Source organism: Tachypleus tridentatus, chromosome 13, assembly GCF_004210375.1.
Source record: "Tachypleus tridentatus isolate NWPU-2018 chromosome 13, ASM421037v1, whole genome shotgun sequence".
In the NCBI taxonomy this organism is placed as follows: domain Eukaryota; kingdom Metazoa; phylum Arthropoda; class Merostomata; order Xiphosura; family Limulidae; genus Tachypleus; species Tachypleus tridentatus.
Genome location: NC_134837.1, coordinates 40,948,495 through 40,963,754, shown reverse-complemented (window position 1 = coordinate 40,963,754; position 15,260 = coordinate 40,948,495). Strand labels below are relative to the sequence as shown.

The 15,260-nt window shown below is 35.8% G+C and overlaps 1 protein-coding gene across 1 annotated transcript in view; it reads right to left on the bottom strand.

Annotated features, from left to right (window-relative positions):
- Positions 1-13,300, bottom strand: part of LOC143239054 (uncharacterized) — an 83,821-nt gene extending 70,521 nt beyond the window's left edge. Inside the window, exons 1-2 of the mRNA XM_076479842.1 lie at positions 13,034-13,300; positions 7,720-7,845 (exon numbers count right to left, since the gene is read on the bottom strand). Of these exons, the coding sequence (XP_076335957.1) occupies positions 7,720-7,845; positions 13,034-13,112 (205 nt within the window). The 5' untranslated portion in view covers positions 13,113-13,300. The remainder of the gene's footprint in view (positions 1-7,719; positions 7,846-13,033) is intronic.
- Positions 13,301-15,260: the final 1,960 nt, after the last annotated feature.

The window sequence follows — 15,260 nt, the reverse complement described above, 5'->3', positions numbered from 1 at the left end:
TTTTTGACCTCAATTACATTTTCAATTGTAGTTTATAATACCCAAGATAGATTCTTAACCTACTATATTCATCTCTAGGTGTATTCTTCCACATGGTGAGGGGAGTTCCCAGTGAAGGTTCTGTTCTTTGAGTTTACCTCCTATGGGATCTAAACATCCACCCATTTGTTTGCCATGTGTGACGACCCATTTGACATTGCAATGCGTCCCCTCGTAGGGCTTCATGGTAGGTAGAGACAGTGGGCATTGAAATTTACTTTGTTTATTATGGATACCCTAGTTCATGAAAAAAACCTGAAAAAAGGATTTTTGGAAAACGACCATTTATGGACGACTCTGTTCAAGTGTTACCGTTTGACTCAATATCTTGATTTCTCTTTTTGCATTCATTGTCTGAGAAATCCTTAATGCAAATGTTTCCCTTTTTTGTTCAAAGAAGTTTAGAGGAATTTTCTGGCTCCCCCAAGTCACTAAAAAAATTGTGCTCTGGAGACATTTTTATGGAAATATTAACACTGCAATATACCAACCTCTCCCTGAATGGAAAGACCATCGGGGATATACCCATTGATATTACTCCCCATGCTACTCTGAATACCTCAAGAGGAGTTATAGTTGAGAGGGATCCAAAGAACATTCTCGAGTTGGAGATCCTCACTGGTTTCTACAGCCAAAAAGTTTCTACAGTGTGCCATATCTCTGCTCCCAATGACAGAATAATGCTACCTACAAATGTTTTAATTTCGACACTAACATCGCCCGTCCAACTGCCACTACCAAGGCAGGTTGAACTGTAAGGTACGGCAAAATATTCCCAATCTTCTATGATGTTTCCAGTGCCAGCAGTTTAGTTATTCAAAGACGTCTTGTCTTGAATCTTTAACGTGTGCTCGTTGTGGAGTCAAAGACCATAATGCCTACAAGTGCAAACTGGAACCACATTGTGTTAACTCTAGTGATTCACACTTCTCGCACCTTCTTTCATGCCCTAAGTGGGTGGAGGAGAAAAAGGTACGTTAAAAGACTGTAAACAGTATCTCCTATCCAAAGGCTCGGAAGTTCTCGTCCTTCACTCTATCTTGGACATATGCTGCTGCACTTCATTCCACTGCTACAGTGGGAGTGCAGAAATACCTTTGCGTGCCTCTGAAAGAGTAGTTCTCCAGCCATGTGAGGAGTTTTTGCTCTCCATATTAAAAGAGTTAATCAGTTAACGTTTGCTCCTGTCTCTGTTCCCACCAATCCTTTCAGTGGCTTTCCAGAAGAAGTTTATTTGGCACCAGCTTCTGACATCTACTCGGGTCCATCTACTTCTTTGGCTCCGAGATGCAGAATGATTATTTGTTCATGCTCTCAGTTATGGAATCTTCTTCCACTGACAGAAACCTGCCCTGGGTCGAGAAAAACGACTTTCGTAAACCAAAAGGTTCTCTACCAAGTTTTCTACATAAATAAAATTACCCCATCAATACAGTGGAATTTTCGAGGTTTCCATTCTAATATACATGACAATAAGGATTTGTTTGACACTCATCATCCTGTATGTCTTTCCTTACAGGGAACATTTTTGAAACCTGTGAATACAACCATCTTTCAGCAGTTTCCTTTGTACAGAAATTACAGGTTGTGTGATGGATGAGTGCATGGAGAGGTGGCACTACTGGTCGCCCAGCACGTGACTGCCCTGTATTTCTCACTCGATACACCCTTCCAGATGCTTGGCACTGGGCTTTTGTCCCTCCTTTCTCTAAGTCTGCGATGGATCCCAAATTTCCCTCCAACTCTCGTCCAGTTTCTTTGACGATCTCTCTCTGTAGGATCTTAGAGAGGATGGTTAATGTTCACTTTGTTTAGTTCCTCAAGTTAAACAACCTCCTCTCACCCACCCGGTGCTCTACCATGGAAAATTTGATTCGACTTGAAATGTCAATCAGGAAAACCTTTCTCAAGCGACCACATCTTATCACTGTATTTTATTTTACTTTGAAAAGGTTTATGATACTACGTGGAGTTATGGCATTATGCGAGACCGCCACTCATGTGGCTTTTATACAGATTTTTAAAAAGACATGAGAATCCAAATTTTTGTGGGCTTAATGCTCGCCCATTCTTTTCCATAGGCACTTGGAGTCCCTCAGGGCTATGTCTTGAGTGTCGCACTTTTCAATGTAAAGATTAATATTGTCATTGCACAACTTTCTCCTACCATTCAAAACAGGCTCTATGTCGACATCTTCCACATCTTGTGTCAGTCATCGAGTATAAGATTTGTTGAGCAGCAGATTCAGACTACCCTTAATTGTTTATTGAAGAGGACCACTGCAAGTGGTTTTATGTTTTCTTTCTCTAAAACCACTTGCATGCACTTTTACTGCCAACGGGGTATTTACCCCAATTCCAAGCTCCATCTCAGTGATGTTATTCTTCCAGTTTTCCTGAAGACACAGTTCTTGGGGCTTATCTTTGATCATAAGCTAATCTTCATTCGACACATCAAGCAGCTTCAAGTCAAGTGTATAAGGGCACTGAACATTCTTCATGTTCTCTCTTCCACCTCTTGGGGAGCGGTTCAGTGTTCTATATTAAAGAGTTAACGTGCTCGTGATTTAAACTGGACTCTGGGTCTGTGGTTTATAGTTCCATCAGGACCTCTGCTTTGAAGATGTTAGATCCTATTCACCATTTGTGGATTTAACTCTGTAGAGGGGCTTTTCACACTCTTTCAGTCCAGAGTTTCTACATTGAGTCACCTCAACACCTCCACTACTTCAACTTTCTTTCATATGTGCTTTAAAGCTCTAATGCTTTCCACAGCATCACACCTGTGGTTGTGTATTCCTTCTTCAATGGGTTATGTTTTTAAGAATAGACGGTCTGCCATTTTTCCTTTTGGCACAGCTGGCTGAATTGAGTCTGTCATTGGATGACATTGCAGTCCCCATTGGTGAGCCCTTTCCACCATGGCTTATTGCAATCTCCAAACCTTGAGTCATCTGAAAAAGGCGGATATTCCCAATTGGAAGTACCATCTTTTATTTGCCAGATATCTTTCGTACCATCCTTCCATTCTCATTTATATGATTGGTTCGAAATTAGGCGACTCTGTGGGCTCTGTCATGGTTTGTTGTGGCCCGCTGGTTGCACACAGCATCTCCTCTACGGTTTCTATGTTCACTGCCGAATTGTACACCATTTCTTTTGTCCTGGATCACGTAGAAGCCATGCAGTACATGAATTGTACTATCTACATTGACTCATGTTCGTTCTCAACCTTTTCTCGTCGATATTCCAAACCGACTGGCTCATTTCTCTTTATCATCCATTTTTATCCAGTTTTTCTAGATACTTGGCCACGCCGGTAATCACGAAATGAGCTCTCTGATACCACAGCTAAGTCTGTATGTTCGGATGCTATCACTGCCGTGCCTGTTCCATACATGGACTATGGTCATGTACTAAGGGTTCGGCTCCGCCCCAGTTGGCAGTAGAATTGGAGCGGGCAACGTGCTAACAAGCTTTTCGAGATCAAACCTTCTATTGCTCTTTAGCCATTTTGTTTCCGCAAGGATCGGAAGGAGAAAGTTGTCCTAACGAGGCTACGCATTGGTCAAAGTATGTAACTCATTTTTTTCTTTTATCTGGGACTGATGCACCATTGTGTGGTCTGTATGACATTAAAGTCACAATAGCCCACATTTTACTGTCATGTCGTCGCTCACGGTCGTAACGACGACATGACAGTGAAATGTGGACGATGGTGACACTGCCCTCCTCAGTTATGTTTTTAAATTTATAAGGGCCGTTGGCCTTTTTAATTCTGTTTAAGTTCCTATCCGACTTTGAGCCATTGTATAGTTTTATCTTGCTTAGTTTTTACATTTTATGTGGATGGAGTTTAGTTTTACGTGTTTCTTTTACCGCTTGTTTTTTGCATATAGCTCAGTCGCATTGCACCAATAAACTAACCAACCACCCTACTTTATTAATTTTGTCATGTTTACAAATTTATCAGCCATTTCAAATTCCCTCTTGGTAGTGCCAACAAATAACGCACACGCTCATCATTCGCTATCCTTGTGAAACCTAAAATAATTTTGATTTTCTTAATGTGTGTACAAATTTGAAGCGTGCCCGGTTATTATCATCTTATCCACATTTATACTAGCTTCACATTACAATGTCAAACACATTGTGGTTTTCTTGTATAATGACATAAATAAAGTATCAAACATACTTACCCTTGGATTTATAACTTGTATTTTAACTCTATTTTTTATCTTCCATTCATAAGATCATTTTTTTTTACACCAGAAAACTGTATGCTGAACTTTTATCATTTCCGGGTTACCAATTTGAATTCAAGCCTTTCTTTTTTACCGTCAACCATGTATTATTATGCCTTGGTTTGTTTGCTTAAAGTTAAGCCCCGGTTTACGTTTGCAGACATATTGTTGTGTCACTGAGGGCATCATGGCTAAGATATGTCGCCTTACATAATATAACACATAGCAAGTGTGTAATTAAATATTATAATCATTACAGATCTGTAGTTCAAAATTATTAAATGCATGTCTTAGCAACTTACAGGTATATGCATTTGATTACTAGTAGAAAAACAAAGACTCATAAATATGTTGAGCAAGTTATTTGTAAATTTAATCAGCATGCTTGCTAGTAGCAAAAACATATTAGGAAAAATCTATTAATACACTGCTTAACGCTCAGAGGCCATGACTAATATGGTTGATTACTTGGTTCCACAGGAAGCTCGTAAGGCTACCCTTTTCCACGGTAAATGATGATTAAATAACATATTGATAATAATATTATGTGGCCCGGAATGGCCAGGTGGGTTAAGGTGTTCGACTCGTAATCTGAGGGTCGCGGGTTCGAATCCCGCTCGCACCAAACATGCTCACCCTTTCATTAAAATTAAAAGAAACTAATAATGTCACATTAAAATTGAGAACCTTCTCCAATTACATAGGAAACTTTACGTTACGAACCATTATCTTGGATTTTTTAAGGTAAACCATTACATCCGATAAGGAAAGATTACGTGTTCTAAAATATCCTAATACTCAGGACGCATGAGTTAATACAGCTAGTAAACTAATTTAGGGTAAAACCTATGGATTTTTATGTGATAAAAAACTCTCAAAAAAAGGATTAACACAGAATGGTAGAATCGTTAGTTTGTTTTGAATTTCGCACAAAGCTACACAAGGGCTATCTGCGCCAGCCGTCCCTAATTTAGCAGTGTAAGACTAGTGGGAAGGCAGCTAGTGATCACCGCCAACTGTTGGGCTACTCTTTTTTACCTACGAATAGTGGGATTGACCGTCACATTATAACGCCCCCACGGATGAAAGGGCGAGCATGTTTGGTGTGACGGGGATTCGGACACGCGATCTTCGGATTACTATTCGAGTGCCTTTAGCACTTGGGCATGCCGGGCTGAGAATAGTTAGCAATTTGAAGTTAAATAAAACTGGCATCCAATAAATTTTATTTTAAAAAGTAAGAAATATTCTTAAGAAAATAAATAAATAAAAACTGAATAAATTAAACACACTTAACATATTGATGTAATTAGAAGTAATAGTAAATTAATTTCTCAGTAATTCAATTATGTACTGAACTCCTTTAAAATAACATTTTATTTAAATTTTTATCGCAATTTAACGTAAAGAAAATTAGTCTGAACTGAACATTAATAAAATCGAACATAGCGGTAAATTTGCAAGAATTTTAAACTTTAAATGATTTGTAATACAAAATCGTACTTTCACTTTATTAGTCATTTAGATTTAGAAAGATTTTAAATAAGGTGAACACAATAACTGTCACAACGGGTATCGAAACTTGTTTTCTAGCGGAATAAATCCGCAGACATGCCGCTGTGTCACTGTGTGTGTGTGTGTGGAAGTTGTTTGAGAATTTTGTTGAACGGCTACAAAAAGCGCCATCTGCGCATAACCATCTCTGATTTTGAACTTAGAGGTGAGATGAAAGACAGCTCACCTAACGCTTGCTCTGGGGTTACTCGTGTTTCGATGAATAATGGGATGTGACTTTTATAATGCACCCCCAGGTAACGGGACACCAACCATAAAACTCGCAAAGCTACAATCCAGCAAAAATAGCCATGAAACACGTTCTGTCTTGTTAAGTTTGTGCTTTAAATTTAGGGAAACGTAATATATTTTTTTTAATTATAGAAACGAACAAAACATTAACCAATTTGAACGTATGTTTTGGGAAGTTAAAAAATATAAAAAGAAACGTAAAGCCTTAGCTATAAGATTATTTAATATTTCAGGTAAAAAAATGTAACGTGTCGGATAATTTAATAATTTCCATAATATTGTCCACTGTAAATTTATGAAGTTAAATTAACGATATATATGGCTGTAAACTTATTAAGGATTTATTGTAATTCACTGTTCAATATCAATAAAGCTAAATTATAATTAAATGGATTAGAAGATTCTAAGAATATATAAACATTTTTATAATAATGAAGGATTGTTTTAGTAAAAGTTTAGTGAATATAACAAAATTTCACAAACACGGATTTTATGGGAAGTAAGACAACGAAGGCTGAGTTCGTTATATTATAACGATTTTGGAGTCACATCCTGTTATGCTGTTTTTTATATAACTATGAAATAGTCCTGCAGCATAGTGTCCATTAAAAAGGCTTCGTCGTAAGGCTTTCATGGTTAAAGTACACAACTGCTACCTAAGTGCTTTTCATATTCCATTTAGTTTACGAGAGCACTGTTTCCCAATGTCCATTTCAACAATTTGATCACGAAGAAGTCCGTAAGCGCTGCGTCTAGCGATTTGACCAGTATGTCTTCGTATAAATTAGCACGAAATCCCATTTCACTCTCTAGCTTCTTATTCTTAAGGTATATTTTGGTTGAACGGACGGACATGTCGTGGAAGTATTTTATGTACACTTCTAGACGAAGGTCCTTCTTTATTATGTTGCTACTATTATCTTGGACACATGGACTGCATTGACAACTGAACTGGGTGCTCACCTGTTGCAATTGGCTTACAATGACTTGTTACAGACCTCTTCACTTATGGACCTGACACCCCAAACTGATTCTTTTCCTTTATCTTCTAATTCATTAAATACAAGGGATATCCCAATCTTGGACATTTTATGTCCTGATGTGAACATATCTCTATAATTTAATTGCGGAAAGGACTGTTACATTCTCTTTCTAAAAACGATGATTTTTATTAGCATTACGCTACTTACGAACAACGAAACATTTCGTAAACGAAATTATGGTTGTAATTTGTATATTTAAAATATTTTAATATAACATACAAAACCCTCTATATGACTGGCATATTTTAGACATATCAAGACACTTATAAGACTCATTTTCAGTCTCTTTCTTCCCAAAGTATTGAACTAAATTAAATAATAATGAGGTATTTTTGCCTAAATATTAAACTGATTCAACCGGATCTAGCTCATTTTGTCGAATTCGTGAACTGGTGAATATGTTCTATCTCCAAAAGTAGCCTTTTTCCGTAAAATTACTTTGAGATAAATTATTTGTTTACTCATCTGTCCCTTTAGGAACTCACGTTCTCTTAATGATACACTGAAATAGGTTTATTACAGATATCATTCAAATTAATATAAATAAAGGAACATGTTTCATAAATATAACATTTATACGTCATTACCTTTTGGTGGTGGGATGTTGGTAATAACAGAATAATCCACAAATTCCCAGTTGCTATAATTTCTGCAATTACACAAATTTTGATCAAAGTCACAATTGATGCGAGAAATGACTGTTGGAATTTGGCCTGAAATGTTAAGAGACAGAGTGTTACACAATATAAAGATAGACAAGAAAATGAAAACTAACTGTGTAGAATATTCAATATAAACATACATATATATGTTTATATCCACATAAATAGAATGATTACTATATGTTGTTATTAACGTATTTTATTCGTACTACTTCAGTCTGTAAATATATAGACTGTATATGTATATATATAAAGTACGTGTATCTATATACATTTATATATATATTCAACTGCATATTAATCAGATTGCAATAGTATGTATTCTGTGTTATAGTCTGTAAAATAGGACACTACAAAAGGGAAAGCGTACCTCAATTTTCGTCGATTTTAAGGCTGTATTATAATTATGTTTAAATAGCTACACAACTAATGTCAGATAAACGTAAATGTATGTTTATGTAGTGAGCAACTATAGAAACTAATATTTCCGTCGTATAAAAGTTAAAGAAACGTTGTAAAAACTTTTATTTTTCTTAAGATCGAAAAAAATCCTGCCAAAGCAAATTGTTTATTCAGTTACAATAGAAATGAAAAGGAACTGCACTGAGGTCATAAATTTGAGTGAAAGTTACTTGCTTGTGTATTGATAGTCTATATAAAATATGTATAAACCAAAAACAACACAATATACTTGAAATTCAAAAACACTCCTTCTGTACCATTCCTTACTATCGTCCTATAGTCATTCATGTTACATTCAATTCATAACAATAATAAAATATTCATATTAACACTGAATCGTAGTTGAGAAAAGGAATTGTATTTTCAACTTGAACGGTTGACTTTGTGCCCTTGGTCTAGATAGCTAGGTCAGAAACTACTAGGATTCATTTAGAGTAATTCCACCAGCACCCACTGCTACAGGGTCAACATCAGATTCTTTGGATGGGATAACACAGTTCAATGTTCTTCTATAATGCACCCACAGGTAAAAATATCAAGCGTTTCCTGCATGAAACTACGTCTTATACACTGTTAAGCCTATTAAAGTGATGTTATAAACAAGCAAAAGTACCCGTTGTCAGTAAAAAGTTATCACTTTAAATTATTTTGTGGACTTTGGAAAGATTGTCTTGCATTCTATATTTTAATCAGAATCAAAGTTCTGAGATAATTATATCGCCAATCGCGAAAAATAATTGTTAAGCCTTTCAGTTATGTTAAGAATCACTCAGCAATAGCATAATCTAAATCTACATTTTTATTATTTAAGTTATATCAAATTTTGAAATATGAGTGAGAGTGTGATTAATTCCTAACAATATAGTGGAGAAAATCCTACTTGTGAAATAAAATATCCTGTTTGTGAAATAAATTTTCACCTCAACACTATTCATTTCTGTTCTCCCGTAATTTCAAAAGTGAATGGTGAGTTTTGCCTGCCTTGTGCAGCTTTTCAAACACAGCACGAAAAGCGGCCACCACCATATACGAGAGACAGATGGACAGACACCAGAGATCGCAGTATATATAAGATACTGCTTATTATTCATCCATTTGTAACAAATGTCTGTATGTTTTATTACCTTCACATTCTGTCACTTTTTCTCTATTTCTGTATCACAGATCTGACACTTAATTCATTACTTTAGATAACAAAATGTAATATACTGGTATTTCTTAAATCAGGAATTATCTTCCACGCCCTTCTCTTAAGACTTATACCTCGTTCTTGTAATACTAAAGTTGTTTTTTATTACATATTATTTTGAGTGTTACTTGCTTGTTACGTCACAACGACGTATATATCATTTTCTGTACATAATGTATGGTGTGTGTGTGTGTGTGTGTATATATATATATATATATATATGTGCATTTAAGTGTGTGTATGATATACAAGTTGTACGTGTATATATTTGGGCCAAGCATACACTCAACCAATAGTTTGTTATAATCTCAGATTTACTTTCCAGGCCCAGCATGACCAGGTGGTTAAGGCACTCGACTCGTAATCCGAGGGTCGCGGGTTCGAGTCCCTGTCACACCAAACATGCTCGCCTTTTCAGCCGTGAGGGTATTATAACGTGACGGTCAATTCCACTATTCGTTAGTAAAAGAGTAGCCCAAGAATTGGCGGTGGGTGGTGATGACTAGCTGCCTTCTCTCTAGTCTTACATTGCTAAATTAGGAACGGCGAGAGCAGATAGCCCTGGTGTAGCTTTGCGCGAAATTAACAAACAAACAAACATTTTAGTTTCGAAGTTTTGTATATATAGAGTTAGAATGCTGTTTGTCAGAAACATTTTACCTGTTATTTTTATTGTTACAGTTGAAAAACATTCGGCGGATATCGTGAATCTTTGCCACAATTCCGTTTGAGATTCATAGTTGGTTTAATTATTAATTTCATTGTTACTGTTCATAAAACTTCATTTAACCACACATACACGTGAAACTTTTAATTGTTTAACTTATTACAATAAGAACCAACTCAGCGACAGTGACGTAACTACATATTTTATGGGCTCCCTCACCGCATGAAAAAGGAATTCAACTTCATACATTTATTTCCTTATAACTGTAGTTACGATTCAGACTAATTCATACCCCCCTCCCCATTTTTCTCGCCCTCCCCAACTGGGTGGGTTGTGGAAGCATACTTACATCGACGCCCAGCGATGACAGATAAATACTTTTAATATATATATGTAAAAACGGCTGGTTTGGGTTGAAAAAATTTTTAAGCAGAGGACTCAACCCAAACCAGCCGTTTTTACATATACATTTTTCCCTACAAGTGGGTTTTCTCGTCATCACTGATTATACTTTTAATACGTTTTGAAACCGTAGTTACTGTATCTGTAATGTATTTTTAGTTGTGAAAGATCTTAACCAAAACGTTTAGTTAGAAAAAGTGTACACTTCTTTCTTAAATACAAGAATTACTTCTAGAAATAATAAAGCCCTCCAAGTGGCACAGCGGTATGTCTGAGCACTTACGACGCTAGAAACTGGGTTTTGATACCCGTGATGGGCAGATTATAGGTAGTCAGTTGTGTTGTTTAACTACAAATTAACGTTTTAGAAATAAATGTGGCGACATCACTAACTCTTTGCTCGTATAGTTATCTAGGCAGAACGATTAATTTTGAAATTGAGTGAATGAAATCAAATGACTTTACTCACGAAATATATTTCGAAAAGTATGACTACTATTTTAAAAGAGTTCACGATTCTTAAACATAATATATTAACTGCAATTTAGTTCCAAAGAGATAGACTGAGATAGCTTTAGGTGAACCAAACCATTTATTAAAAACTTCCTGGGGCCTGGCATGGCCAAGCGTGTTAGGGCGTGCGGCTCGTAATCTGAAGGTCGCGGGTTCGAGTCCCCGTCGTGCCAAACATGCTCGCCCTTTCAGCTGTGGGGGCGTTATAATGTATCGATCAATCCCACTATTCGTTGGTAAAAGAGTAGCCCAAGAGTTAGCGGTGGGTGGTGATGACTAGCTGCCTTCCCTCTAGTCTTACACTGCTAAATTAGGGATGGCTAGCACAGATAGCCCTCGAGTAGCTTTGTGCGAAATTCAAAAACAGACAAACAAACAAAAACTTCCTGAATTGGAGAAATACACTGACGAAAAGAATGATTAAAACATGCCAACCCGTCAAGTCTTGTGGATAATCACTTCACCGGTTACAAAGACTTAGATATGCAAAGTACAAATGTAAAAATGTAAACATCGACACATTATTTAAATGTAATACCGAGGCAAATAAAGCGGCAGTATTTGTTGGCTTAACTTTGACAGCCTCCTATTTACAGACATACTGATTTATCTTGTGTAAAGTTACATGTAGCAGTCTCTCCATCGTAACTTAGGAACAATTCTAACATTGTATACTACAGAAAATTAATAATAAAAGGTAATATCAGAAATTCGGATCCAAAGATTCAAGGCTCGAACTGCGATATGCCCCTGCGCACATTCTTTTTTAGGCATTATTGTTGAAAGAGCCAATCCTGATATTTTATTAGAAGTAATCGTTTAGACATTGGACGCTGCTCTGACTGGATTCCGTTCCTTTGGTCAGCAATACTAAATTATGAATAGTTAATCCTGAACGTCTGTAACGAGGCCATTTAGCCAATTGACCATTCTGGTTGAACACACCAAATACGACATATTACAACGAAAGTTATATGCAAACTAAATGTGTGTTTGTGTGTTTTCTTTTTAGCAAAGCCACATCGGGCTATCTGCTGAGCCCACCGAGGGGAATCGAACCGTTGATTTTAGCGGTGTAAATCCGAAGACATACCGCTGTACTAGCGGGGGGCACAAACAAAATAAACTGTACCATTTTTTTCTCGAATTGTCACAAGGTAGGAGATCACAAAGGAAACTCCAATGTTACGCAATTGTGTTTACGCAAGTACAAAGAAGTCATTTAATCTATAGAAGTCACTTAATCATGTATATGGTCACTTCACATGCTGCGATATAATTACCAAGCATTAGAAACCGTTTATTCTGATAACGTATACTTAACCTTAACAGAATGTTGAAACATTATATGTGAAATTTAATATCACAATATAACAGCCAAAATGTAATTTTTTGCTGTGATTTAAGTATTCTAGTTTTTGAAAAATAATAATTACTTTTAGAGAGACACAAACCAGTAAAGGCGACTCCTGTAGTGTTATCAATTTATATCTTATTTATATTTATTTATAACAAAAAATATTAAAAGCATTTAGTTATTGTAACCTTCTTCTACTGTAAGTTAAGTTTGTATTATTTTTGTTGCTATAGGGAACTTCGATTTATGGATGTCTTCTCTCAAAGACTGTTTTGAAGTTAAGCGCAAAGCTATACAATGGTCTATCTGAGCTTTGCCCATCACGGTTATCGAAACCATATTTTTAAGTCCGCAGACATACGGTTGTGTAACTGAGGGGCTCTTCTCTCGAACATCAGAAACAAAAATAACTGTACTATAACCCACGTCCAGGTATAATGGGGTTTGTTAATAATCTTATGGGACAGTGATAGCCTCATAATATATACATATCTATAACATTTTAACGTATTTTTTTACTTGACAATGAATCCGCTAAATCAACTTAAAATATATTTTAAATAGAATAACATAAACCTATTTTAATTATGTTTGAAAAAAAACACATAAATATTCAGTTGTAACATCGTAAATGCCACATTTGTCTTACCATGCAGTTTCTGAACAAAGCCATTCAATGAAAGAAACGTTATTATGAGAGGTACAGTGATTATAGTTGAAAAATACATTTTCTAGTTACTATTCTAGTTTTAGTTACGTTATTTGAAGTTGTATTATTTGGAAATAAAGATAACTTTGTAGTTATGATTACACGTAAAAAACTCCTATCCAGTAATCCTCTTCTCTCTAACACTGCACGTGAAGGGTATTAGAACAACGCCCGATACGAAACACAAGTTATTTTTGTTTTGTCAGATTTGAAATTTCTACACCCAATAAATTGTTCATTAATCATCTTTAGAAGGCGCTGCTTTATCAGCGACCTTGATTTCAACACCCAATAGGGCAAAACTAATGTAAGAAAATATCTTAAACTGAGCCACGTTATCAAAATTTATCATACAAGGATTAGATAAGATGTTTCAGAAATGAAGTATTTTACCGCTTATTTAAACTTAATATTTGCCATTGAAATTAAAATATATGTAATGCAATGCAGCGGCCTTTGATAAGCTATAAACTGCAAGAAATAAAATAGAATAAGATTTCGAAAAAAATCTAAATTCTAAAATGTATGTTTAGGAGTTTACTTCTGCAAGGCCCGGCATGGCCAAGTGGGTTAAGGCGTTCGACTCCTAATCCGAAGTTTGGGGGTTTGAATCCCAGTCGCACCAAACATGCTCGCCGTTTCAGCCATGGAGCGTTATAATGCGACGGTCAATCTCGCTATTTAGTTGTAAAAGGGTAGCCCAAGAGTTGGCGGTGGGTGGTGATGACTAGGTGCCTTCCTTCTAGTCTTACACAGCAAATCTAGGCTAGTGCAGTTAGCCCTCGTGTAGTTCTGCGCGAAATTCAAAATCAAACAATGCTTCTGCAGTTTTCGTTATACTATAAATCTTATAGTGACTTGAATAATTTAAAGTTTAAATAAGTTTTTCTTTTTTGTAATTACGCACAAGACTACACAATGCGATATCTGTGCTGAGCCCACCAAAGATATCGAAACCTTGTTTTCGGCGTTACACATTTTTAGTGGGGGATAAAAGATGGTGTATTTCTTTGGGTTTGTTGTTTTTAGAGTAAAGTCATATAGGAACATCTGCTGCACTGCAGGAAACTGAACTACAATTTTAGAGTTTTAAGTCTGTAGTTCTAAGTTGTAAGTTTCCATTTTCGCTGGACCAAAAATAGCGATTATTTTATTCACAGATTTAAGTGTCGAAAAATGGCCCATCAGTTAACACCTGTAAATACACAATACCACTCCATCCGTCTATATATGTGATATGCCAGTGTTATTCATTGTAGAACGACTAACGAAAGTTATATAATTTAACTAATTAAAATAAATTTGTCTATACCCACAAAATGCACCTACTATTCGCTTATGTCATCAGTTTCGAAGTAATTCTTTAATCACCACATTATTTTCGTAAAAATTACGCATAAAATGAAATGTTATCGTGAACAAAAGGTACGTGTGCATTTTGAAATAAACTCAATCAGCTTTCTTAAGCCTTTCCACTGTAATCTAGGTGAGAAAGTACAAAACATAATGCCGATATTCGGAAACATATTTTCAACTTTTGTTACTGCACTAAGGATAAAAAGTATTTGGAAGAAAGGAAATTTTTTTTTTACTTTATATTTTAAGTCCAAGTAGATAATATATGTGTTAAAATATCAAGAGAATAGTTATTAATTAGCACTTATTCACCAGTGAAAACTTTTTAAACACGGTACTATTAGTAACAGCAGGTCTATTTGTCGTCTGATTTTACCGTTAGGCCTAAGTACGTAAATGTAACATAAGGCTTAGCTGAAACACTACTTGGTAAATTTTATTTTGCTTTTTGGTTAGAATTCAGTTTCATGAAACTTTTGAATTAAACTCTTTTGCTGTTTTATCACCGAAGTTATCAAAAATAAAGAATAAAAAACAAACCTTTCAAACAAGTTAACAATAAGATTGATCATTCGACGCACACACCATATACAGGGCGGCCCGTAAGTCCCTACCCATCCATGTATCTTATGTATCCAGTGTATCTGTGTGCTGTCCCTCATTCTCGCTGCATAATATTATGCGACACCATATTTTGTGAGACATTTTCAAGTGTAAATGAGTTTAAATCGGCCATATTTCTGTGACAAAAAAGAAAAAAATTATAATGCATGCGTAATTGAGTATAACATGATAACATATGGATGGGTAG